Source organism: Marmota marmota, unplaced genomic scaffold, assembly GCF_001458135.2.
Source record: "Marmota marmota marmota unplaced genomic scaffold, marMar, whole genome shotgun sequence".
In the NCBI taxonomy this organism is placed as follows: Eukaryota; Metazoa; Chordata; class Mammalia; order Rodentia; family Sciuridae; genus Marmota; species Marmota marmota.
This window is the reverse complement of record NW_026000075.1, coordinates 2,912,173-2,939,743: the sequence shown is the minus strand read 5'-3', so window position 1 is coordinate 2,939,743 and position 27,571 is coordinate 2,912,173. Positions and strand designations below refer to the sequence as shown.

The 27,571-nt window shown below is 37.3% G+C and overlaps 1 protein-coding gene and 1 long non-coding RNA gene across 2 annotated transcripts; one reads left to right on the top strand and one right to left on the bottom strand.

Annotated features, from left to right (window-relative positions):
• Positions 1 to 5,176: 5,176 nt before the first annotated feature.
• LOC125620077 lies at positions 5,177 to 18,443 on the bottom strand. Its single transcript, XR_007351662.1, has 3 exons — positions 18,433 to 18,443; positions 9,911 to 9,915; positions 5,177 to 5,351 (listed from the first exon to the last, which is right to left on the bottom strand). It is a non-coding gene; the product is annotated as an uncharacterized LOC125620077 (long non-coding RNA).
• Positions 18,444 to 24,674: 6,231 nt separating this feature from the next.
• Positions 24,675 to 25,208, top strand: LOC107149545 (mitotic-spindle organizing protein 1). Its single transcript, XM_015494327.2, has one exon. It carries the CDS (start codon positions 24,693 to 24,695, stop codon positions 24,936 to 24,938), a length of 246 nt encoding a protein of 81 aa, XP_015349813.1. The 5' UTR covers positions 24,675 to 24,692; the 3' UTR covers positions 24,939 to 25,208.
• The last annotated feature ends 2,363 nt before the right edge of the window (positions 25,209 to 27,571 follow it).

The window sequence follows — 27,571 nt, the reverse complement described above, 5'->3', positions numbered from 1 at the left end:
AGGAGAGAGAGAGAGAGAGAGAGAGAGAGAGAGAGAGAGAGAGAGAGAAGAAGAAGAAGAAGAAGAAGAAGAAGAAGAAGAAGAAGAGGAATTAAATAAACAGAAAGTATCTCATGAAAATAGAAGGGAGATGAGTAAAGGTGGAGGATTAAGGGGGTGGAAGAGAGAGAGAGGGAAAGGGGAAGAACAGAAGAATAAAACTGAGAAATTATCCTATACGCAAGCATGAATGTCACAATGAATTCTAATTTATGTAAAATTCAATAAACCAATGGAAATATATACACATATATATGTATATATGTTTATGTATATAGATATACACATACACATGTATTTGTGTGTGTGTTTAATACTGGAAAATGTATTGTGTTGGAGCAAATTATGTTATATACATATATGTATATGTCACAATGAACCCCACTACTACGTGTAATTGTAATACACTAATAAAAACACACTAAAAAAAAAAAAAAAAAAACAATACAAAATGACAATACCAATTGCTGAGGCAAATGCAGAACAAAAGGAACTCTCACTTTAGCAAAGTATAGTCACTTTAGCAAACAGAAATACAGTGAAACATTGTGATCCTGAATCCTCAAATGCATTGATAATGAACAAATTAGAGCCACATGCAACAAAATGGATGACAAAAATAATGTTAATGCAAAGGAGCCAGACACAAAAGAGTGTGCACAGTATGACTCCATTTAGTGATGTTCCGGAACAGGTTAAAACTAGTCTATGATGTTAAAACAGTTATTACTTTGCTATTTGTTATTTGGAGCCATGGATGATTTATAAGAGGATTTCTGGAATGCTGGTAATGTTTTGCTTCTTGATCTGGAGACTGGTTACATAAGTGTGTTCACTCTGTGAAAACACAAGCTGTGCATGTATAATTTATAAACACTTTGTGTTTATGTCCTTCTTCAGTAAAATGCTTACCAAAAAGAGAGAAAGGAAGATTGGTTAAACATCATACATCTCTGCAATGAAATATTATTCCACTGTTAATATTATGTACCATCATTCTATATATAGGACACCAATAAAAAATTAAATTGAGCAATAAATAGACCACTTATAGAAATAAATATTATGTTTTAGAGTTCTATACTTTGAGAAAAAATACAGGTAAATGAAATGATTAGAATTTGAAAATTATAATTGAATTATGTATAAAATTCCAATTAGAAATTTTATATAAAGGACATATAAGCTCTAGATTATGATTTCCATCTATTTTAAAGCATCTGTGACAATTTAGTTGAAATATATGCAGAACTGAAAACTTGGAACTCAATGGGTTAAGAATATTATAATATGCTATCCCTGGGAAAATGTGTTCAGTAAAAAATGGGGGAAGAAAGAAATTATAAAAGAACATAGGCTGGCACAGTAGCACAGGCCTATAATCCCAGAGGCTCAGGAGGCTGAGGCAGGAAGATTGTGAGTTCAAAACCAGCCTCAGCAATTTAGTGAGGTACTAAGCAACTCAGTGAGACCCTGTCTCTAAATAAAATCCAAAAAAGAGCTGGGGTTGTGGCTCAGTGGTTAAGTACTCTATTTGATAAAAAGTATAAAAGCACATATATACAAAGATCTGGAAAACTATCATAAATCTTAATTTTTGTTAGCTTATTTGTTTATTCATTGTTTAATTCTTGTATGATGAGCATATATATCAATTTTGTATAATAAAATTTTTAAATTTTATGGGAAAGTGTGTAAGAGGGCTTATGCTATAAAACACCAAACATAATATGAAAACTCAATGGTACAGGAGTAATTATATGAGTAAGTGGAACAGAATATGTAACCCAACAATAGGCAGGATTTTTAATTTGGTAAAGGTAGTGCTATCAATATGTATAAAAAGGAGGAATATTTCATAAATACTGCCAAGAGAAGTTTAGAAAACTAATTTGCACATACACATGATACAAAGGAATAAGTTACTCAAAAATCTAAACATAAATGTTAAAACAAGAAATAAAAAAATATAGAACAACAGGGATCAACATCATTCTCTGATTATGAAAGGACTTTTTAAGAAGACTTCATGTTAGATTTGACTACATAAAATCAAAGTCTCTTGTAATGCAAAAGAACTCATCATGAAGATTAAAATGTGAACAAGAAACTGAGGAGAACATTTTGTAAACATATGACATACAGAGGGCAGTATTCTTGATATTTAGAATCTCAGAGAAACTTACAGAAAATTCTTGGAGATGCCAATAGGAAAAGAGTGTGAGAGTCATGAATCACAGAGAAAAAATGTAAATGTCTCTAATAAACAGAGAAAGAATGACTTCTTGAAGTTGAACCAGAAAATATCCCCAAAACTAATGCAATGATCAAAACTCAACAAAGGAAAACTAGAATGAAAAAAATATATCTGTTTTTTAGTAGTAGTAATCAAGCAAGAAAAGAATTATAAGGACAGACAAGCACTTTTGTTTCTGGCCAAGGAGTGAGAAGGACCACATTTATGATTGATGACTGATGTGATTCTATATGTACAATCAGAAAAATGAGAAATTATACCTCATCTATATGTAATATATCAAAGTGCATAAATGCATTCTACTGTCATGTATAACTAATTAAAACAAATAGAAGTTTTTTATAAAAACAAAAAAAGAAGATTACATATATTTTATATACATTTGCTGGATTATCATAGTCAATGGAGGAATTGATTTATTGTTTTGCCATTTTGTAGGTTCAACAAGACAAAATTTTTGCAGGCAGAAGCTAAAAAAAACTGATTCTCTTGTTTCCTCTCAATCCAACCAGCAAAATAAGAAGCAATGTATGAAATAAACATGATATAAACTAAGTGATAGACAGCTGACATCCTCAGTGACTTAAAGGCACTGACTTTTTGGTATGTTGAGCCAATCCATGTGGGGATGTGACAGATCCTGAAAGAAGCCCAAATCCATTCAATAACAAATTATATAAAAATTATATTAAATCACTGAAAAGATAAATTGACTGCAAAGTAGATTCTACAAGAAAACATATAAACAAACTAAAACAAGTTCCAGGATATGAGTTCAAAACCAAAATGATTCATGTCCACAATATATCCAAGAAGAAAATTGATGCTTAGTTATTGTGTTTTTGAAAGTGACTTAAGTGCAGGCTAACAGTGAACTCACTGATGAAGAAATTGCCCACACAAAGACAGATTCAGGTCTGAATCTGAACCTGCTCACTTAGCTAAATTCTTACATGTTCCCAGCCATGATTGCCAAGAACTCACTTAAAAACATTCTGTCTTCCAATTCTCCCTAACATCAATTATATCTTTTTTTCTTTTGTGATTACTATTAACTATATGACTGCATGATATGTCAAATATATGTACCTTTGTCGTTTTGTTTCCTTCTGGGTAACTTTGAATAATCATTTAACTTATAAAATAAATAAAAAGAAGGGCCACATTTGCCCTCTTGCCTGAAACAATTTTAAAAAGTATAAAATGTATGAAAACAACATTTTTCAGATATCAATCATCAGAAAATGAGTAATGGGAAACAAATGAGGTTAACTATAAAACTGTCCCAGTTTATAGTATTGAGAGAGTTCCCAGGCTTCTACTATTCAGCAGGGAGAACCAAGGCAGAGCCCATAGGGCTCCACAATTGAGAACGTGGAGCTGATATTCTAGAGACAAAAGCAACTAGAATTCTCAATGTATATTATGTCATTAAGGAGATAGTCACTTAGAGATATCCAGACATCTTCAAAGACCTACTTTGAGTCTTCAGTTTAGTACTGTGAAATATATACTTAGGAGGGAACCACTGGGGGCCAAGGAAACAATCCAAAAAAATTAGAGGGGACAATCCCAATAGAGCGAGAGTAATTCCTATTGCCAATAACTATATCAAAATAAATAACTCATAATTCACAGGACACCCAATGGACACCCTTATGCTAAAAACTGCTCTAGTCCTACCTAACAAAGTTTAAGTGTAAAAGCCAAGATGAATCCAATCATTTCCTAGTAACTTAACTGGACTCCAGAACAAATTTCAAGAATGTTTATAAAAAATACAAAAATATACAGCACTTGAAAAGTTAAAATTCATAGAGCCTAGTAATCAGTAAAAAATTATCAGGTCTGAACAAAAGCAAAACAGACAATGATATTATATCAAGCTAAGAAACTCTGCATAGCAAATAAACAATCATTAAAGAGGCAATCTGAAGAATGGGAGAAAATATTTACAAACTATTCATCCAACAAGGGATTAATATCCAGAATATATGGGGAATTCAATGTGACAGAAAAAGAATCTAATTTAAAATTAAGTGGGCAAATCATTTAAATAAATATTTCTCAAAAAAGGATATGAAAATGGCTAAAAAGATATAAGAAAATGCTCAACATCACTAATCATCAGGCAAATGCAAGTCAAAATTAAAATCAGATGTCACTGCATCCCAGTTAGAATAGCTGTGATCAAAAAGACAATAAATAACAAGTGCTGATGAAAACATGAAGAAAAGTGAACACTTTCATACTGCTAGAGAGAATGTACATTAGTGCAGCCATTATGGAGAGAAATATGAAGATTCTTCAAAAAACTAAAAATAATCCATATGATTCAGCAATCTCACTACTGGGTGTATGTCCAAGAAAAATGAAATCAGTATATTAAAGAGATACCTATACTCCTACATTTGTCTCTTTTCAGCCATTTTTCCATTTTTTATTGGTGCATTATAATTATGTACAATGATAGGACTCCTATGTTTTTGTAGCCCTATTCACAATCACCAACATATGGAATCAATCAAGGTGCCCATTGACAGATAAATGGATTTAAAAATGTGGTATGAATACTTAATGAAATATTAGTCATGAAAGAGAATTAAATCCTGTCATTTGCAGCAACTTGGAAGGAACTAGAGGAGATTATACTAAATGAAATAAGTCAGACACAGAAAAACAAATACCATATGTTCTCACTCATATTTGGAAGCTAAATATTGTACTATTTTTTACTTTTTTCCATTATGCATGATTCTGAGTGCATGTATGGTAGGTATGGTTGGGGGGATGTTCTTACTATGTGAATAGGTTCAATATATATATATATATATATATATATATATATATATATATATATACACATATATATATATATTCATATCATTTTACTTTCACATTAATTGCTTTCTTTTGTACTTGTTTATTATTTAGACTTGAATTTACTTAGGTGGGGTATAATTATATGAGGTTTGAGTTGTTTTGATCTTACATTTCCTGGTTTGTTCATACCTTGGTTCTTGTCCTTCTTATCCCACATCATCAGTCTCTTCCCCTAATAATAGTCAAATTTTCCTGTTTCTTCTTCCTCTCTTCCTTTTTTATTCCTTCTTATTTATAGCTAACATCTGCTACCTACCTCCTGCCTCTCCTTTGATCACTTCTATAAGTATTTCAAACTTTCTCTCACCTTCCCACCCAATTTTCTATAGAAATATATAGTTTATGTAATTCCTACCCCATTCATGTTGGTGTGATTATTAATATACTGGATTACACAGTAGATATTGCTGTCAAATGCCTGATCTAGTTGGTATTGATGTTAAATGTTGACCTCACCATCCTTATACAGGTGGCAATTAGGGTTATAGATGTCAAAGTACACACTGGATATTTATCGTAAGACTATAAACTTGTTACAGACATTAGTGCTATTCCTGTCCCCATTCCCCAAAGAGGGGCTGAAAATGATTGGTACACTTCAAGATCACAGAGTAGAGATCCTACTATCAAGAAATATTCACAACTTGTGAAATATTCACAATTTGTCTTTCAAATTCAATGGCAAATAAAACTTTTTCAGTCAGCCAAACAATAGTGACTCTCACCCCACACACATTATCTACCTTTACAGGAGCTTTAATATTACTTAAACTCATAGAACTAGGGAGAAAAAACAAACAAACAAATAGGCCCCAAGGAAGAACAACCAGAGAGGAACTTCAGGTCCCACCCCTTGACATTTACTCATATATAAAAAACAGAAAGAGATCCCAACAAAAAATGATAACTACACAAACAAGGACACACATATAAAAGATAAAAGAAACCCATCTCAACTAATGCACAAGTCTAAGACTTCTAAAAATATGAGGAAACAGGCAAACAAATCTCCCACCAAAATTCACAGTCCCCCCAAACAGACCCCACAGATATGGAAGTAGATAAAATTCCAGAGAAAAATTTTAAAATCCAAGTATTAAAATACCCAGTGAGCCAAAAGAAGATCTGAGGCATGAATTAGTAAATACAGGAGATGAAAGACCACTTCAATTAAAAAAAAAAGAAAGAAAAAGAAAAGATATACTGCAAAGAAAATAATCAAAACTTCTAGAAATGAAAAAATAATTAATCAAATTAAAAATTCACTTGAAAGCATCAGAAATAGATTAGATTGCATAAAAATGGGATTTTAGCTCTTGAAGACGGAACTTTAGGCCTGGAAGACAAGGCAAATGAACTTGAGTGCACAGTATTCAATAAGGGGAGAAAATGATAGAATATCATCAAAATATACAAGAAATCTGGGACAATATCAAGAGATCAAACCTGTGAATCATTGGAATAGAAGAGAATGTGGAGATACAGGCAAAAGGTATCTTGAACATTTCCAATGAGTCAGTAACCAAAGACTTTCTCGTATCTGAAATGAGATATACATCCACATGCAGTAAACATACAGGGCCCCAAATAGATCAGATCAGAAAACAGATTCTCCAAGAACCACCATAATCCAAATGCCTAACATATAAAATAAAGAAAGAATATTAAAAGCTCCAAAAGAGAAACATGAGGTCACATTTAGAGTCAAACCAATAAGAGCCACTTCTGACTTCTCAACTCAGACCCTAAAATCATGGAGGACCTACAATGAGATATTCCAAGCTGTAAAACAAAAACAAAAGCAATTAAGAGCCAATTACAGCCAAGATTGCTATGCCTAGCAAAGCTATCTTTCAAATTCAATCTCAAATAAAACCTTTCATGACAAGGACCATCTAAAAGAATTAATGACCACTAACCCAGTTCTATGAAAAAATACTCAAAGAGAGACTGCACACAGAGGAACCCAAAAACAGATTCCAAAGTTTCCAAATAGATGAAAATCAATTGAAGACTAATCAACTAAATTAGAATCAAGATAGAATTAAACATAACAAAAAATCAAAATGGCAGAAAACTGTAGTACATAGCCATAACACTGAATATAAATGGTCTCAACTACCCAAATAAAAGAAATAGATTAGCATAATGAATCAAAAAGCAAGATCAAACTGTATGCTATTTGTAAGAGACTCATCTCATAGGCAAAGACACTGAGCAGATGAAGGTCAAAGGATGGAAATAAATATTCCCTACAAATGAAGTCTGAAAACAAGCCAGAGTAGCTATTCTTATATATGACACAGATTTCAAGCAAAAATTAATCAGAAGAGACAAAAAAGGCCACTAGAGCTCAATAAAGGGAACAATCCAATAAGAAGATACAATGATTATACATATATATCCCAAATGTCAGCATACCCAATTACATTTTAAAAAACACTCCTTGACATTAAATCTCAGACAGACCCCAATATAATAATACTGAGAGATTTCAACATACCTTCATCACCAATAGGTCAACAAAGCATAAAATCAATAAAGATATTTCCAACCTAAATGATACTGTAATTCAAATGGACCTAATAGATATCTATAGAACATTTCACCCCAAAAGAGCTGAATTTATCTACTTCTTAGCAGCTCATGGAACCTTTTCCAAAATATACCATATTCTAGATCACAATGTAAGATTTAACAAAATATATATATTTTTTTTCATTAAAAAAATGAAAGAATTTACTCTAAAAATCTCTCTATATTTTTTCTCATGCATTCTATTAGATTGTAATGGGAGAAAAAAAGAAATCCAAAGCAATAAAAATAATAGAAATCACGTAAACATATGGAGGTTCAATTGTACTCTTTTAAATAAAGAAGGGATCAAAGAAGAAATGAGAGAAAAAAATCAAGAAATTTTTAGAAACAAATGAGAACATAAATACAACACATACAACACATCAACATCTCTGAGACATTATGAAAGCAGTTCTAAGAAAAAAAAATATAGCATTGTGTGCCTACATTTAAAAATAGACACCAAATAAATAAGCTTATTCTCTACCTGAAGCCCTTAGTAAAGGAAGGAAAAACTAATTCCAAAATCAGAAGACAGGAAATAATAAAGATCAGAATCTAAACTAGTGAGGTAAGGATAAGAAAACACACATAATCGATGCAACAAAGAATTAGCTTCTCAAAAATAAATATTGATAAAACATTAATAAAACTAATCAAGAGAAAGAGAGAGAAAACCCAAATAACAAAATTAGAGGTGATATCAACATCTCTAGGAGATATCAACACAGGCGATATCAACACAGATACTTCTGAAACCCAGAGGATCATTAGGAACTATTTTGAAAATTTATATTCCAACAAACTGGAAAATTTAGAAAGCACTAAAAAATTTCTAGATAAACCTGACCTGCGCAAATTGAACCAGGAACATATAGAAAACTTAAAAAGACCAGTATCAAGTAATGAAATTGAAACAACAGTTAAAAACTTGCCAACAGATAAAAGCACAGGACATTTATCTGGATTCTCAGTTGAGTTCTACCAGACCTTGAAAGAACAAACATCAGTTTTCAACTATTCAGTGAAATTGAAAGGAAGTCGACATTCCCAAATACATTCGATGAAGCCAGTATAACCCTGATATCAAAACCAAAGACACATTATGGAAAGAAAACTAAGACCAATATTCCTGATGAACATTCATGCAAAAATTCTTAATAAAATAATAGCAAACTGTTGCACCCCCTTGCCCGCAAGGAAGACGCAACACTCAGGAATCTTCTTTCAGTAGTTTATTTCAGGCCCTTGATAGTTCTTCTTCTCTCCCTCGGATGCCCCTCCCAGCCTTAATAAAGCATCTCAAGCCCCAATGCAAAGCAGCCACGTGGAGCTTTCTCATAGGGTGATGAAAAGTCATGCGCCAACTCTCCCAAATAAGGAGTTGTTTGTCACAGACCACAGCGGAGCCAGCGCCATCTTGTAATGGCGACCATAATTTGCATAAACGGCAGAAGCGGCTCACCACAGTTCCCCCTTTCTGTTTTCTTAAAACAATACAGGCGAGAGTAGAGGTCCTATCCCACTGTGCAGAAGTGGCTGCATAGTATGGCTCAGTCTTAAGGAGGGCCCTTCCCCAGATCCGAGACCATATCAGCCGACGCCTTTTTTCGTGGGGCGGGGAGTGGACGCGTCTAACCCGCATGCAATAGGACATGCTCTCCTTGAGGTCCACGTCAAGGATCACTCAAGTGCAGTGCTTTGCCTCGCATCCTGTATCGTGGCGATGGTGGACGAAGGGGGATAACTGAGGCTGAACTGTGGCTGTTTATAACGACAAACAAGTTGACAGCACCCTGAAAGAAAGGCACGGACTTTAAGACGATAGAAAAGCACTAGTGTGGAAACCCATCTGCGTGCAATGGCAGTAAGACCGGCAGAGTGCAAGGGCTTTCCAACACTAAGAGAATAGCAAGGAAGGTCATGTCGATCCCAGTGCAATGTTATAATAACTTGGGGTGCAACGACCATGACAAAGGTTTACTGTTTAAGATGCGCAAGCCAGACTTGAGGCGAGTTGCCATTTTCTAAAGCTGCAAGAGCTTGTATGATCATAGCCTTATCATGAGCACTACGGGCCTTAAGGCGACAGAGAAACCACAAACAGAGGAACATACCGAAGCAACACATTGCACCAAAAATGCCTACCCCCACCCACTCTTTGAAGAAGGAAAAAGCAGAAGATATCCAATCGGTGAATTGACCCAAAGTCACGGGATCGACACGGGTACTGTTCAAGACAGCTATCTGGGTTAGTTGAGACTGGATCATGTCTTCCGCTGCCATGGACCAATTTCCGGCCAAATATTCGCCAATGATGCGGGAGGCATTCCTGGAATCATTAAATCTGACAGAGGTTATGCATAAATGTGCACGTTGGTCAACACAACCCAAAAGCACCAAGTCAGCCAATTCTTCTACCTGAGCTTGGAGTAAATCTATTCTTTGGTTGGCAGCTAAAATCCCTGACAAAATATGTTGATTAATTGTATTTTGGGATTCAAGTATGGTGGAAGTTTGTTGAACAACTTGATTAATGGTGGCAGCAGTTTGTACTTGACTGGCCATGGCCACTCCGGCCGTAACCGCTGCAGCAGCAGACACTGCCACAGCTGTCACTATAGCTGCCGTAATTCCAAAATCCCTGCGGACTCTAAGTAGTTCAACAATGGGGAATTTATCTGGGTCCGCAGTGACTGGGATTGGGACAAAAGTTGGAATTTTCATAACCACTGCTACAGTCCAAGAACCATTCCAACACTCAGATAAGAGACAGGTAATACTAGAACAATCCAGCATCCCCGACGAGGTGTCATTAGCCAAAAGGAGCAAGAACGGGGATTGGACGCAGACCATTGCAGGGGGCAATGTGGCATTATATAGCAAAGAGTTGAATGAAACAGATGTAAGTCTATTACCTCGTTCATTCTCCTTAACAGTGCCAGAAACATTAGCCAGCCAGCTTTTGACTCCCAGCAATTGAGCCAATGCAGAAATATCAGCTGAAGCCCCCTTCTCATTGGAAATCAGCCATTGAAACCAGGACCAACCTACTCCTGTAGAGGAGTTGGCACTGTTGTTAAAGTTATAAACATACCTCTTAAGAGAGGGGGAAAAGGAGAAACCTTTAGCAACTTGATGTTTCTCCCAAGAATGATCCTGACAAGGCGTAAATGTTGGGGGGAAACCAAGATTAGGAGTACAGTAAGGGGAGGCCTTGAAATGAGTGGCATTGTAAGTACTATTAGAAGAAGGAGGCACTGGGATTAGTACCTTGGAGATAATAGCCAAGGTAGTTATGTTTAAAGCAGAGCTATTTGCGGGGGTCCCTGAACCTGATTGCTTCCCTGAAACTACTTGGCTCAGTACGGCACTGATAATGTTCCCTGAGACCTGACTGGACCGCAATGGGTCCTCCCAGTTAGTCAAATTTTTGGTCTTAAGGCTGATGCAATTAGCGTTTCCAAGGCTGAAACAAAACACTCCTGTGAGATTAACTTGAGATTGATTAAAAATGCTCTCCATGTCCCCTCTAGGAGAGGCACAGGGAGCAGACATCTCACATGAGGTAGAGAAAAGAGTGGGGAGGACACTAGAATTACTATGAACCGGCATCGGCATTGGCCAAGCCCGTGCCACTGCCCACCACTGCATTGGTGTCGTCTGTGCCATCGGCACCAGCACCAGAACCAGAGCACGTAGCAGAGTGAAGATCCTCATCACGGGATTGCTGTGGTATCTCTTGTTGCTGGTCGGTTGATGTCAAGACTCTTCTTGTCAGGCGTTCAGGGACCCACAACGGTTCCGTGCGATCCTGGGGAAAAACACATACAGATCCTCGTGCCCATGTCAGCACGGGGTCGGGGCCGTTCCATTGGCCCGTAAGAACATCCTTCCACTTAACATAGCCAATTACAGAAGGCTGAGGAGACACATGTCTATCGGCCGCAGAGCGACCATGAATATCCAAATTCAAAAAATTAATGGTAAAGAGAGCCAAGGATAGGCGTTCTTTAGGAGTGTGTTCAGCTCCTATTCCCCCTTTTTGTTTTTGTAAAGTTTCCTTTAAGGTGCGATGAGCACGCTCAACAATGCCTTGTCCTTGAGGATTGTAAGGCAGACCATGAGTAAGTTGCACTCCCATGGTAGAACAAAAGGATGTAAATTGTCTTCCAGTATAAGCAGGTCCATTATCAGTCTTAAGGGATGCAGGAGCACCCCATGCTGCCCATGCTTCTAGGCAATGAGTGATAACATTACGTGCCTTTTCTCCCGATAAAGCAGAAGCATGAATAACTCCAGAGCACGTATCAACAGAAACATGTACATACTTGAGGTTACCAAAGTCAGGTATGTGTGTCACATCCATTTGCCAGACAACCAATGGCTTCAATCCCCGTGGATTCACTCCATAAGTAGGGGGATGAAGAAATGTGACACAATGGGGACATTGTAATACTATCTGACGAGCATCCGCTCTTGAAATGGAAAAACGCCTGCGCAGCGTTAAAGCATTAACATGGAAATTCTGGTGAAATAATTTAGCCCCCTCTAAGGAGGAAGCCAAGCATATCAACTGACCTCTAGTGGCTGAGTCCGCACAGGCATTACCCTGTGATAACGGACCAGGAAGAGAGGTATGAGCCCGGATGTGCATTGGATAAAAAGGAGCAGTGCGGCTACAGATAAGCTGTTGAAGCTGATTAAAGTAAGCAGATACATTATGGACATTACTAATAGCTCCCACGGCCTCCAGGACTTTTAGTGCTTGTACCACATAGATGGAGTCCGAAATAAGATTAAAAGGAAAAGAACACTGTTTAAAAACCTCAATAACAATTTGCAGTTCCACCCATTGTGGATTTCCAGGAGCAAATTGATGCTGAACAGGGGGAGAATCATTAATTACATAAGCTCCCATTCCAGACTTGGAACCATCAGTAAAAATATTAACAGCCCCCGGAATTGGATTGGGTGAAGTTACCTTAGGGAAAATGATGGGATGTTCTTTAACAAAATGGAGTAATGGATGGGAAGGGTAATGATTATCAATATCCCCTTGAAACGAGCAACATAGAATAGCCCAGTTGTCTAGAGTAGCACACAAAACATTAAGTTGAGCTTTAGTATAGGGTATAATAAGAGAAGAAGGTGATTGTCCGAAAAATTGAATGCTTTGTTGAATCCCTTTAAGTGCTAACGCTGCAACAGCATCAGGATAGTATTCTAAGGATTTTCCTGGGGATATATGTGGGTGGATCCATAGTAAAGGCCCATCTTGCCACAGTACTCCAGTAGGCTGCCGCATAGTGGCAAGCACACATAACTGGAAAGGTTTATTACTCTGGAGCCTGTATAAAGTAGCATGTTGTATAGCATCTTCTACTGTTATAAGGGCCGCTCTAGCCTCTTTGGTGAGGCTACGAGGAGAAGCAAGATCTGGATCACCCTTAAGGGTAGCATACAAAGGCTGGAGCACAGCATTAGGAATGTGTAAATATCCCCTTATCCAATTAATATCTCCCAGCAGTTTTTGAAAATCATTTAGAGTTTGGAGATCCTGAGTTCTTATGGTGATTTTTTGTGGTTTTAATTTGTCATACCCAATTATCGCTCCCAAATACTCAATAGAATTTCCCGTTTGAACCTTTTCAGGTGCAATATGTAGCCCATATTGAGCTAACAGCTTTACTAATTCTTTATAGGCCTCATTAACTGTCTGCTCTAACTTAGCTGCCAATAACACATCATCCATATAATGAATGATCTTGATGGAGGAATACTTATGTCTGAGAGGTGCGAGTGCCTTCCCCACATACATCTGGCACATCGTGGGACTATTAGCCATTCCCTGCGGCAACACTACCCACTCAAACCTTAGATCTGGTTCCTCGTGGTTACACGAGGGAAGGGTGAAGGCAAAACGCTGTGAGTCTTTAGGATGCAAAGGAATAGAAAAGAAACAGTCTTTAATGTCAATAGCAATAATATGCCAGCCCTGAGGAACAGAGGATAGCAAAGGCAGCCCTCTTTGAATGGGCCCCATAAGTTGCATTTGAGCATTAACTGCTCGTAAATCATGCAGTAGGCGCCACTTTCCTGATTTTTTCTTAATAACAAATATGGGAGTATTCCATGGAGAAGTAGAAGGTTGGATGTGACCCAAGTCAAGTTGTTCTTTGACTAGATCATGGGCTGCTGCCAATTTAACCGAGGGAAGAGGCCACTGAGGCACCCAAACAGGCTCCTCGGTGAGCCATGTTATGGGTATTTGAGCCACAGTGGCCCCTAGGAAAAACCCAGACCAAATCTGTTAAGCTTTTGATGACCTTGCACAGGATGTCTACGCCCCTGTAGGTGTTTACCTAGTCCTAGACCTGGCCTATACCCCATATTTTGCATAATCTGTTGAGACACTGGGGAATAGTCATTACTAAGAGTGAACCCCATGTCTGTCATCAGATCACGGCCCCATAAAGAGATAGGTAAATCAAGTACATAAGGCTGAAAGGTGCCATTGTGTCCTTCTGGGTCCTTCCAAGATAGATGTCTACAGCTGATTTGAGGGGCTTGGGCATATCCAAGTCCTCTCAGGGATTGATCAGAAGTCTGCATTGGCCATCCCTTAGACCAGTCCTTAAGGGCTATGATACTACGGTCTGCTCCTGTATCCAGCAATCCCACAATAGATTTACCTTCTATGCTTAATTCCAAAGTGGGGCGATTGCTCATATCTAGTGACAAATAGGCACAATCCCCTCCAGTGGTACCAGCAGGGAAGTGATTATGTAAGCTAGGCAAAATTAGTAATTGAGCAATCCGATCCCCTGGGGAGATAGACACAATGCCCTTTGGAGCCTCCACCATAACCTTTACTGCCCCTACAGTATCAGGGCTAATGACTCCGGGAAAGACATGAAGACCTTGTAAGATAGAGGATGCACGTCCAATTAGCAAACCTACAGTGCCAGGTGGTAAAGGCCCTTTGAACTCAGTTTCCACCAATTGGACTCCCATCTTAGGTGTTAATACGAGTCTGGAGGTGGAACAGAGGTCCAATCCCGCGGCACCTGTAGTGGCTCTCCGCGTCTCATGGGATGGCGCAGAGATGGCCATGTCTCGGGTTCGGGTGTGACATTCTCCACTGCCCCATATATTTGTGGGCCCTGGGGTCGGGGGCCCCTTCGGCCGTTTTTTGGCCCAGCTGAAATAGGCTGTCCATGGATGTCCTTCACTGATCTACACTCTCTTGCCCAATGCTTCCCCTTTTTACATTTAGGACACAGCCCCGGTTGACGAAGGCCATTGGAAGGGCCACCGTGAGGGGGTCCAGTAAAATTGTCTTTTTTGGGACATTCACGTCTGAAATGACCGGGTTGACCACAATGGAAGCATATTCCGGCACCAGGACTGCCCCCTTTTGCAATCCGAAGGACAGCGGCTGCAAGACCTGCGTTAGTTAAAGGTCCTCCAATCTCTCTACACACTTTCATCCATGCTTCTATGCCCTTATTTTTATAAGGAGTGATTGCCGCTTTACATTCCTTGGTGCATTGCTCAAAGACCAACTGCTTGATAAAGGGCATGGCTCTATCAGGATCCCCAAAAATCTTTCCAGCGGCATCCACCATTCTTGCTACAAAATCTGAAAAGGGTTCTGCAGGGCCTTGTAGAATCTTAGTCAAATTACCAGACACCTCTCCTCTATTTGGGAGTGATTTCCATGCACGGATACAAATGTTGTTAATCTGTTCATATACCTCAGGGGGGTATCCTGTTTGTTGATTAGCAAACCTGCCTTGTCCCAAAAGCATATCCTTATCCCAGGCAGGGCGTCCCGCTGCATGGTTTTGGGCGGCCTGCTCTATTGCGCCCTCTAGCATAAATGCTCTCCAGTCCAAATATTTACCCGGGGAAACACAAGCCCGAACAAGGCTAGCCCAATCAGAGGGAGTCATGCAGTATCTAGACAAACTCTCCACCTGAGTTAGTGTGAAGGCGGCATCCACCCCATAAGTGCGCACAGACTCCGCCAGGGTCTTCACAATTTTAAAATCTAAGGGTTCATGGAATCTTCCCCTATTGTCATCCTGAAAAACTGGATAAGCAAGACCCATCTCAGCGTTAACAGCCCTCCATGTTTGGGCATGGAAAGCTCTCCCCGAAATACCTCCACCATACGGCGGTGGATCCGGGGGATCGCTTTTCTTGAGCCCCTGTTTATTTCTGTTCCCTTCTCCTATAGCTAAACTCTCTAGCTGACGAGACAGCCTCCCGAGCTCTTCCTCCTCATCCTCCTCTTCCTCTGACCCACTTTCACATGGGGGTGTGCGCAGCATACTGAGATCTGGATACAATCGTCTCCTCCCCTGTTTCACTCTCCGCACACTCCCATCCTTCTGAGATATCTCACTTCCTGCCGTCTCCGATTTCTCCTCATGTAATTGCTCTAGAACTTCTTGTCCTTTTGTAAGTGCCTCCTGACATCTGCCATCTGTAAGGCAACTACGGACCATTTTCCAAAGGGGTATCACCCCACCCTCTAATATGCCCTGCTCAGAAGCAAAGTCAAGATCTTTGCCTAATTTATCCCAACTAGGTACAGTAAGGCTGCCCAAAAATGCAAACCACGGTGCAGCGATATCTACCTTCTGTAAAAATCTCTGTAAAGTATTATGTTTCACTTCCAGACCCTTAAAACGTAACAGGCCATCTAGGGCCAGAAGAAGTGGACTGGAAGGTGTGGCACCCATGACACAACAACAAAAGAAGCACAAAAAACAAAAGCAAAATGACACAACAAAAGAAACACAGAAAACAAAAGCGAAAGTAAAAACGAAAGTACACAATGCAGCTGCTGCCCCGCTTTGGTCGCGGATCCCACTTACCTGGGACTACGGTGCACCCCCCTGACTGCTGAAAGTTCTGGTTCCCGGGTCTCGGCACCACTTGTTGCGCCCCTTTGCCCGCAAGGAAGACGCAACACTCAGGAATCTTCTTTCAGTAGTTTATTTCAGGCCCTTGATAGTTCTTCTTCTCTCCCTCGGATGCCCCTCCCAGCCTTAATAAAGCATCTCAAGCCCCAATGCAAAGCAGCCACGTGGAGCTTTCTCATAGGGTGATGAAAAGTCATGCGCCAACTCTCCCAAATAAGGAGTTGTTTGTCACAGACCACAGCAGAGCCAGCGCCATCTTGTAATGGCGACCATAATTTGCATAAACGGCAGAAGCGGCTCACCACAGCAAGCCACATTAAAAAACACATCAAGTACAAAATACACTATGCTCAAGTGAGTTTCATCCCAGGGATGCAAAGTTGATTCAATATACACAAATCAATAAATGTAATTCATGACTTAAATAGAATTAAGATGATCTTTTACCCCTCAAGCATTAGATAGAGCACTAATCTCTAGGGTATATAAAGAACTTAAAAAGCTAAACACCAAAAAACAAATAACCCAATCAATAAATGGGCCAAGGACATGACAAACACTTCTCAGAAGAGGATATTCAATCAATCAACAAATATATGAAAAAATGTTCATCATCTCTAGAAATTAGAGAAATGCAAATCAAAACTACTCTAAGATACCATCTCACTCCAGTCAGAATGAGAGCTATTATGAAGACAACAATAAGTGTTGGCAAGGATGTGGGGGAAAAGGCACACTCATACATTGCTGGTGGGACTGCAAATTGATGCAGCCAATATGGAAAGCAGTGTAGAGATTCCTTGGAAAACTTGGAATGTAACCACCATTTGACCCAGCTATTCCTCTCCTCAGCCTATACCCAAAGGACTTAAAAACAGCATACTACAGGGACACAGCCACATCAATGTTTATATCAGCACAATTCACAATAGCTAAACTGTGGAACCAATATAAATGCCCTTCAGTAGATAATGAATGGATTAAAAAAATATGGCACGTATAAAGAATGGAATATTATTCAGCAATAAAAGAGAATAAAATCATGGCATTTGCAGGTAAACGGATGGCGTTGGAGAAGATAATGCTAAGTAAAATTAGCCAATCCCCAAAAAACAAATGGCAAATGTTTTCTCTGATATAAGGTTACTGACTTATAGTGAGGTAGGGGAGAGGGAACATCGGAGGAATAGACAAACTCTAGATAGGGCAGAGAGGTGGAAGAGAAAGGGAGGGGGCAGGGGGTTAACAATGATGGTGGAATGTGATGGACATAATTATCCAAAGTACATGTATGAAGACATGAATTGATGTGAACATACTTTATATACAAACAGAGATATGAAAAATTGTGTTCTGTATGTGTAATAAGAATTGTAGGGGCTGGGATTGTGGCTCAGCGGTAGAGTGCTCGCCTAGCATGCGCGAGGCCCTGGGTTTGATCCTCAGCACCACATAAAAATAAATAAATAAAATAAAGCTACAAAAAAAAAGAATTGTAATGCATTCTGCTGTCATGTATTTAAAAAATAAAAGCAATTAAAAAAGAATTTTAAAAAGATGATCATATGATCATCTCAATAGATGCATAAAGGCCTTTGAGAAAACACAATACCCATTTGGGGAAAACACAATACCCATTTATGTTAAAAAACACTGGAGAAACTAGGAAGAGAAAAAACTTACCTCAACATATAAAGGCCATATATTACAAACCCAAAGCCAAAATCATACTGTACAGACAAAAATTGAAAGAATTTTCTCTAAAATCAGAAACAGGACAACGATGTTTATTCTCACCACTTCTATTTGTTGTAGCTTTTGAAATTCTAGCCAGAGCAATCAGGCAAGAGAAGGAAATTAACGGGATATAAATAGGAAAAGAAGAAATCAAATTAAGTTTATTTGCTGATGCCATTGTCATAATATATCTAGAAGACCCAATAAATTCCATCAGAAGATGTCTAGAACTGATAAGTGAACTCAGCAAACTTGCAGGATACAAGATCAACATTCATAAGTCTCTAGCTTTCCTATACTCCAACAGTGATTCAGCTGGGGAAGAAATCAGGAAAACTGTTCTTTTCCCAACACCCTCAAAAAAATTGGGAATTAATCCAACCAAAGACATTAAAGATCTCTACAATGAAAACTATAGAACACTGAAGAAAGAAACTAAAGAGATCTTAGACAAGAAAAGGCCTTCCATGTTTGTGAATAGGCAAAATTAATATTGTCAAAATGGCCATACTAGAAAAACATTATATGGACTCAAGTCAATCCCCATCAAAATACCATAATACTCTTCACAGAATGAGGGAAAAAATTCTTAAATTCATATGGAAGAATGAGAGACCTATAGTAATCAAAGCAATTCTGAATAAGAAGAGCGACGCAGGAGGTATCACAATATCTGATCTCAAATGATACTACAGAGCTATAGTAACAAAAACACCATGGTATTGACATCAAAATAGACAAGAAGATTAGTGGAATAGAATAGAGGACATAGAAATAAACCAATATACTTACAGCCATCTGATACTTAACAAAGGTTTCAAAAATATGTGTTGGAGAAAAGATACCTTTTTAAACACATAGTGCTGGGAAAACTGGATAGCCCTATGTAGAATGGAATTAGATCCCTATAGCACCCTGCACAAAAGTCAATTCAAAATGTATCAAAGTCTCCCCAGAGACTCATGCTGATGAGATGAACTGGGTTCCAAGGTGCTGGCTGCAACATTAAACTAAGAAAAGGGCAAATAAATCATGCCATGCACTTGAGTTTCTCAGATTGAGGGTAGCCTCCACATCAAAGACTTAGGAATTAGACCAGAAACTTTGCAACTGCTAGAAGAAAACATAGGGTCAATATTTCATCATATATGTGTAGACAAATTTCATCAACAAGACTTCTAAAGCTTAAGAAGTAAAACCAAGAATAATTGGGATGCCATTGACTAAAAACTTCTGAACAGCAAAGGATATGATTAATAGTGTGAATAGACAATCTACAGAAAAGGAAAAAAATCTTTACCAGTTTCTCCTGACAGTGTCTAGATAGATAGAGATAGAAATAAAGATATATATTAGTATATAATATATACAATATAAATAGTGTATATATAAAGATATATAAATATATATAAAGAACTCAAAAACTCAATGCTAAACAAAAATAACCCAATCAATAACATACATTTCTCAAAATAAGAAACTCAAATGGCTAATAAATATATGAAGAAAGGTTCAACATTTCTAGTAACCAGGGAAATGCTAACCAAATATTCTAAGATTTTATCTCATTCCAGTCAGAATGGCATTTTTTAAGAATACAAATAACAATAATAGATACTGGCAAGGATGTTGGAGAAAAGGTGTGCACAGATACATTGTTGGTAAGACTGCAGACTAGCACAACCACCTTGGAAAGCAGTATTGAGGAGATATTTGAGGAGATTCCTCAAAAAACTAGGAATGGAACCACAATATGACCCTGCTATTCTACTCCTTGGTATTTATTCAAAAGAACAAAAACCAACCACTTCAATGTTTATAGCAGCAAAATTCACAATAGCCAGTTATGGAATCAGCCCAGATTCCAATCAATAGATGAATAGATCAAGGTTGAATGTGATATACATACACAATGGAGTTTTACTCACCCAGATAGAAGAACAAAATAATGCCATTTACCACTAAATGGATGGAAATGGAGAATGTCATGCTAATTGAAATAAGTCATACTCATAAAATCAAGGATTTTCTATCATGTGGAAGCTAGAGAAAAATAAGGGAATGAAAGCAGTAGGGGCGGGGGTCAGATATCATAAATATAGAGAAGATCAGTAGAGTAGAAGATGGAGAATGAGAGGGAAGGAGGAAGGATAGGATAGAGGAGGAAATATGAAACAACTTTTAACAAAATCATGTTATGTGCATATATAAGTGTACCAAAAGGAATTTCACTTTTATGTATATGCAGAAAGAAAGTACCAATCAAAAATAAAGCAGCAAAAGAAAGATCAAGAGAGCAAAGGAGAATAGAGGGAAGGAGGAGGAGAGGAAAAGTGGGGGATGGGAATTGAAATAAAATTCCTTGCATGTATGATTTTTTTCAAAATGAATGCAATCATGAGGGAGGTGCTCCCATGAGCTAATCAATTCTTCAAGGCCTGCCTCTCAACATTGTTGTAGCAAGGATTGGATTTCCCAGACATGAATTTTCATTCAAACTATAGCACTTTCATTTCTCAGACACTGTTGGAACCCCAAGGACCACCATAATATTTTTTTGTTCATACATGTCAGCCTTTCAGATATTTGAAGACAGCTATTTTGTTTCCCTGGGATTATTTTTCCTTCTCCTGTGGAAACAACTGTAGCATTTATATCAAAGGTCCCTAACATTACAAAGCTTCCAGTCCTATAGCCCCTCAGTCACTTTTACCAACCCTCCTATTTACCTTAAAAGCAGGTAAACTCCAGTACCATCCTCACTACCAAACTTTACTTGCTCAGACTGAGCTAGAAAACTGCAAAGCTGACCCAAAACAGAGAAAACATGTCTTTCTAATTTACATGCAGTCCCAGCTGCCAGATGCCAGCAGTGTTCCCCCAAGGACCATGGGGGAGTGAAAACAAATCTAAAGGGCTCCATGGGGACAAGAGACATCAATGCAAAGCAAGTGCATGTTCCACCTGCTGGAACTTCAGCAGTCTAACTACTGAACAGAACAGATGATGTATTCCCAGGACAATTTCCCCTTCGGCCACGTGAAATATTTTAGGATTGAAATATCTAGCAGAATAAAAATAGGTTTTGAATAAAATTAAAGCATGTGGAAGTTGAATAAATTTGGCTCTAATAGCCTACTAAAACATACTGCATTATCATTTGGCCAAATTTTAAATAAAGGAAACACTAATTACAGAATCCCCTTTAAGCATTTCAGAGAAAAAAAAAATTACTTGATTTTCCAGTTTTCTTACAAGTGATTTTACTAGAGCAATATGAAGAACCAATCAAAACAAAAATTTTATATTTTACTTCCAAATAGATTTCAAAACTCCTTAACAGCAAAAGTTTTTTTATTATTTTGTTTTGTTTTGTCCAATGATTGGATTCTCAAATTGTGTGCTTATTAGTATAAAGCTAATTAATGAGTATATGAAAATAGGAAATCACTTCTGATTAGTCTTCATTGTCTTTCTTACTGGCTCTGCAGAAACAACCAAAAATTTGAAACTATTCTTTGGACATTTCTCTCTCTTGTATATCCCACAATACTGACAGACAGCTTATAAATCATATTGAAAAGCAACAAGACTTTTCATAATCATCCTAAATTTCCCTTCAATAACCTTCTGTTACTCAGATGCCTCCCTTGCAGCCTTCTCCTTGTAGAATTTCATGAATGTTTTATTTGGTTTAGGCAGAGAATTTCCCAGCCTTGCTTTTTTTTCCCATTTTTTCTTTCTTTCTTCTGTACTTGACCTCATTGTTTCAGTTTCTAGTAAGTCTGTCACTTCCAGTAATTAGAAAGAATGACGTCACACGGCCTTAAATTCCAGGCCTCATGAGGCATAGGTCTGCTTGGCCATACCTAAAGCTTTACATTCATAAAGCCTCTTGCAGAAGAAATCATCAAAATAACATTGGCAATGGTTGAGTAATCTGAAATTTGAAATTAAAATACTTCCTAAGAGTGAGTTTAGGGAATGTTGACTTTAAGAGAAACACTTAATCAAAAATGATAACTCCCTAGCATAACATCATTTCTGAACTATGAGCAGGAAAGTAAAGGATGATTTGTTATACTCTTAAGGACTCAGGGATGCAGAGCAAAGGGTACTCCTACTTTTATAGTAAATAGTGTTTGAATTTTACTTAGATGAATTACCACATCTCTCAGCTTTGGCCAGAAGACTCTCGTTGTAAAGCATCTGGGTTAACAGTGGTCTCTCATACTATAAACACAAAAACACTTTGTGAGCTGGATATCTCTTCAGTTTTATGTCCACTAACTGTAGTTAAACAGTATTTTTCATGATAATGCTTATATGTGCATGAGTGCAAGACGTGTTTCTGTTCTTAACTCTTTCTGAACCAAAGGAGATTACTCCTCTTTCTTAAAAGCCAAAGAAAATCTTAACATTTTAATGCTGCAAAATTCCCTAGAGATTGTATAGTTCAAAATCTTGGTTTCACAGATGTAGTGACTGAGGCCTGGAGGTTAAATGACTAGGCAACTATTATAGAGTACAATGTCAACGGTCATGCAGCCTCAAAGCAGCTCACTCATTGGCTGGCCGTGACCTTGGTCTTTCCCACATGATCTAAATTACCACTGGTCTTTCAGTGCCTGGCACTTACTTTTATCAGTTAATTCATAGAAATTAAGAAAGTAGAATCATTCCCTTTTTTTGCTGACATTGTTAAAACTGGAGCCAGAATGAAAAAAAAAATTATGAACTCAGCACAATTTGGTTTTGAAATCCATTTGCACCTCTTTCTTATCCTGTTGCTTTTTTCTTTCTTGGTCTCAGAGGCCTCCTGAGCATCTAAAGTCTGTTCATAGCACAGATCCTTCTGGGGTTTTTAATTCTTTGCAGTGTCTTAGATCTTTCTAAATTATATTGCTGACAAACCAAACTTACCTAACACATGTCCTGCTCATCTGTGTAACCAGGCCAAGCTGTAGTAAGGGACAGGCTTCTCCCAATCCTTCAAAATACTCCCTTATCTGTGATTTGCAAGTGTTTTAAATATTGAAGCATGAATAGGATGGGATGTCAGGCTACATATTTGGTTTTAAATATGACCCTTTCAATGGAGTCATTTTAGAACAGCAATGACTTATGGGTAGGTAAGACCATTTCCCTAAGCCCCTCCTCAGCATATCATCATAATTCTTACAGTTATTTCCTTTGTCTGTCAGCTACCTGGCTGCCTCCCACCAGAACCAACCAGTACCTTAATATACTTCTATGTCAAGGACATAGAAGGTTTCAAGTAAGGAGTATTTTAGTTCTTCATCCAAAAGAGCCCATGTACTTTTCTCTGGCTAATCTAACTGTTTTAGAATAGTCACATGTCATTCACCCTTCCTAGTCCCATGATTTGTTTTGTTTGATTTTGCAAGGTCAGCTGAAATTTCTTGATCTTAACAATGTAGATAATTATTCTCACCTTGTAATGGTGACAAAATAATTACAATAAGCATTTGCTGAATACTTCCTATGTAACAGTTTGCAAAACAAATACTTTACATGCCTTGTCTTGTGTAATTATTTTAACAACGCTTTGATCTGTAGGCTATTAACATCTCTTGATTTGTTAATGTGGAAACTGCTGGGTATGATCTTGGGCACATTATTTGCCTTTCCTAATCTCTGAAAGGTGAGAATGATAATAATGCATACTTCAGTAGGGATGAAATGAAATAATCCAAGTAGGATGTGTATGACAGTGCCTAATTTATAGTAAGTGCTCCATAATGTTAACATATATTAAGTGACTTGTCCTAGGTGGTACAGTCAGTAAGTAGGGAAGTCAGGGACCAAAGCTAAGTAGTAGATTCTAGGGACACTCTGCTATCTCTAAGATGAAATTCATAAGGCACTTATAAATGACAGTTAGTATGAAATATAAATAGCCCAGATTCTGAAGCATAAAAACAGTTATCTCATAATTGTTTTTCCCAAATGAACTTTAAGTTCAAGTCCTTAATTTTTCTTTTTAATACTGTCATCTCCTTTAACACCGGTAAAATTCTGCAGCAGCATACATTTACCTAACATATCTACTGACATATGAATATTACCAAAGACAAACCTGAGTCCGAGACAAAATTGACCAAAAAATTATTCATAAATTCCATCTTATTTCAGCAGGGGTTCAAAAGTTTTAGGAGACTAAGGTTTATAAAGGAAACAGAAACACTCTCTTACTAGCAACTGGCCTATTAAAATAGGATCTCTAGAGCTCAGCCTCCGCCATGGCGAGTGGCAGCGGCGCCGGGTCGTCGGCGACCGCGGCGGCGAATCTGAATGCGGTGAGGGAGACCATGGATGTTCTGCTTGAGATTTCAAGAATTTTGAATACTGGCTTAGATATGGAAACACTGTCTATTTGTGTACGGCTTTGTGAACAAGGAATTAACCCAGAAGCTTTATCATCTGTTATTAAGGAACTCCGCAAGGCTACTGAAGCACTAAAGGCTGCTGAAAATATGACAAGCTGACTTTCTGGAGAGATTCTGATGAGATATGTCAAATTCCTCAAGAGGATTTGAAGATTGCATTTTAGTCAAGAATGTACAGTGAAATTACTGCATGCAGCAGTGTAGAAAAATTTTCCTTTTAAAAAGAATTATAAAACCATAGCTTTATAAATCAGTGGAAAGTGGCTTACAGGGAGAGAACTATCAAATATGTTTGCATCGCATCTTTTTTTTTTAATGGCCCTAATGTTTTGGCATTGCTATGTTTATATTTATGTATTCCTTATTNGCAGTTCTAGGCCATAAGAGTTGATAATATAGATTCAGTTATTTACGTATGAAGCAAAATAGGAAAAAATATTGAGAAAGGATTATGTTTACAGAGGCCTTCTTATGTGTCATATTTCTTAAATGTTTTTTGGTGATACTGGGGATTGAACCCTGATGCATTCCACTAAATCACATCCCCAACCCTTTTTATTTATATATATTTATTTGAGACTGGGTCTGGTGATATTGTTCAGGCTGACCTTGAACTTGTGATCTTCTTGCCTCAGCCTCCCAGATAGTTGGGATTAGGTGTGTGTCACTGCTGCTGGCTTTAAATGTATTAGTATCTTTTTAATGCATACTTCAGTAATATTTAAGAAATAAAATAAAATGATACAATTCCAATGCTGTACATGTTGACAATGACAAAAATAAAACCATATTGGTAGTATTGGCATGTACTTTTGATTTAATACATCTTTTTATGAATTCAATTGTATTTCTTTAGGTGGTCATTTTATAGATGTTAAGATGCTTATCATGTGTGATTGAAGGCTACTTAAAGACAGGTTATGTAATTTACAGCTTAAATTAGGCTTGAAGTATAAATGGAATACTCTTCCCCTGGTAGTGAGAGGAGATAGTTGGCAATTCAAATAAGTGAGAAATGATATTTTTCTATACTCAAATAATAACATTTTTACAAAGTGGATCATTATCATTGTGAAATGTATAGACATGTTCCAAATATGCATGTTTTACAGTAATTGAGTCAAATACCAGTTTTTAAATATTTAATTAAAATTAAAAATTCAAAAAAAAAAAACAACAAAAAAATAGGATCTCTAGAAGTAAGGAGAATATCTAATTTGTCTTCAAATAAATTGGCAGTTGTTGGTTGACTGTAAAACGGCAAGAAGCAGTTTGGGGATGTTTCAGAATGAGGATGGAGACTCCAGTGTTTGGAGCAGAGGATTTTCTGTAACTGGCCATTTCCTGGAACAACTAGGTTTAATAATGGCTGTTACAGTGAAATAGTCTCAATATTCACAAGTGATCCTCATCAGAACCCTATGAGGAAGACAGGACAGCTTTTGCCAGTAAAGCTAATGAATTAAGTTTTCTTAAGGCCACACCTCATCTAGAATCTAGGTTTTTCTCACTTCTTGTTCATTGTTCTTTCCATCATTAACTATTAATTCCCATATCTCTTGCTAATATAGATGTTTTAATTAAAGGGAAACTAGCAATTCCTTATTTAATATGAATCAAGGGGATTTCCACCACATACTAGAGAAATGGCTTGGAAATCATTTGAACCACACTGACCATTAGAAGGAAGTTTACTTTCAGAATATGAAAGCTGTATAAAATGTTTTTATATGAAGAATTTCTCTTCTTGACATGTGGAAGAAAGATTTGCTAATCTATATGATCTTTCACCTCTTCTAAATATCTCCTACAACCATGTACAAACCGTGCAAGCACTATTCTTTTATACATAAATGTACTTTATGTATAAGATGTATTTTTCTTATCTTTAACCTTTCCTGAGGCTTATTCTGCACTTCTTATTTCCTCTTTGACAGCTAAAGCTATTGAGTGAGAAAAAATCCTTCTTCTAACTGGTAGAGTAGTCAGTTAAACACATAGGGACTTTTTTCTCTACCTACAATTCCTTCTCCATTTTTGTAAAGACTAGCCTCAAGCAATTTCTCTGTGCTCAAAAATAGCATGACATAGTGGAAAGCCCTGAGTGGATTGAGGTCATTTAGGTGCTGGAGCAAGTCCTAGGCAACTTGCACAACCAGTTTTAGTTAATACTTTAAAAGTACATTTACAAAGTTCATATTCTATAACATTTTGTGTCAAACAATTAGCCTTAGTAACTGTAGTTGAAAATGCAGTGCTTGGATTACAATCTCCATCACTTTGTTCTCTTTCTTTTCCCTATCTATGGTCTCAACAATGTGAAGATTATTAATACTGGCAAGTAAATGAAAAGAATTAAAGTCAACATTCCTAAAAAAAAATTTATCTAGTTTCATTGCCAGTAATTACTATAATTCATCTTTGCTTATGCAAATACGTTTTCTGGAAACTGTAAAGAAAATGCAGATTAATGTTTATATTATAAATCTATAAATGAAAGCTAATATAACCTTTGAGGGGTTTTTTAAACTCATTTGCTTATTTTTTAGAAAGGAATATGGTTTATAGTTTGCTTTTAGCATACATCAAAGAAAAGTAAAAACAAAATTCCAAAGTAGCAAGCCTAAAAAGAAGACTAAATCTTTATTGTACTTTGTAGTCTGGGGAAGGGAGAAGAGAAAGGACTACTGAGATACCTTTTCCTAAAGCAGTGCTTAGTCAGCTACTAAAAG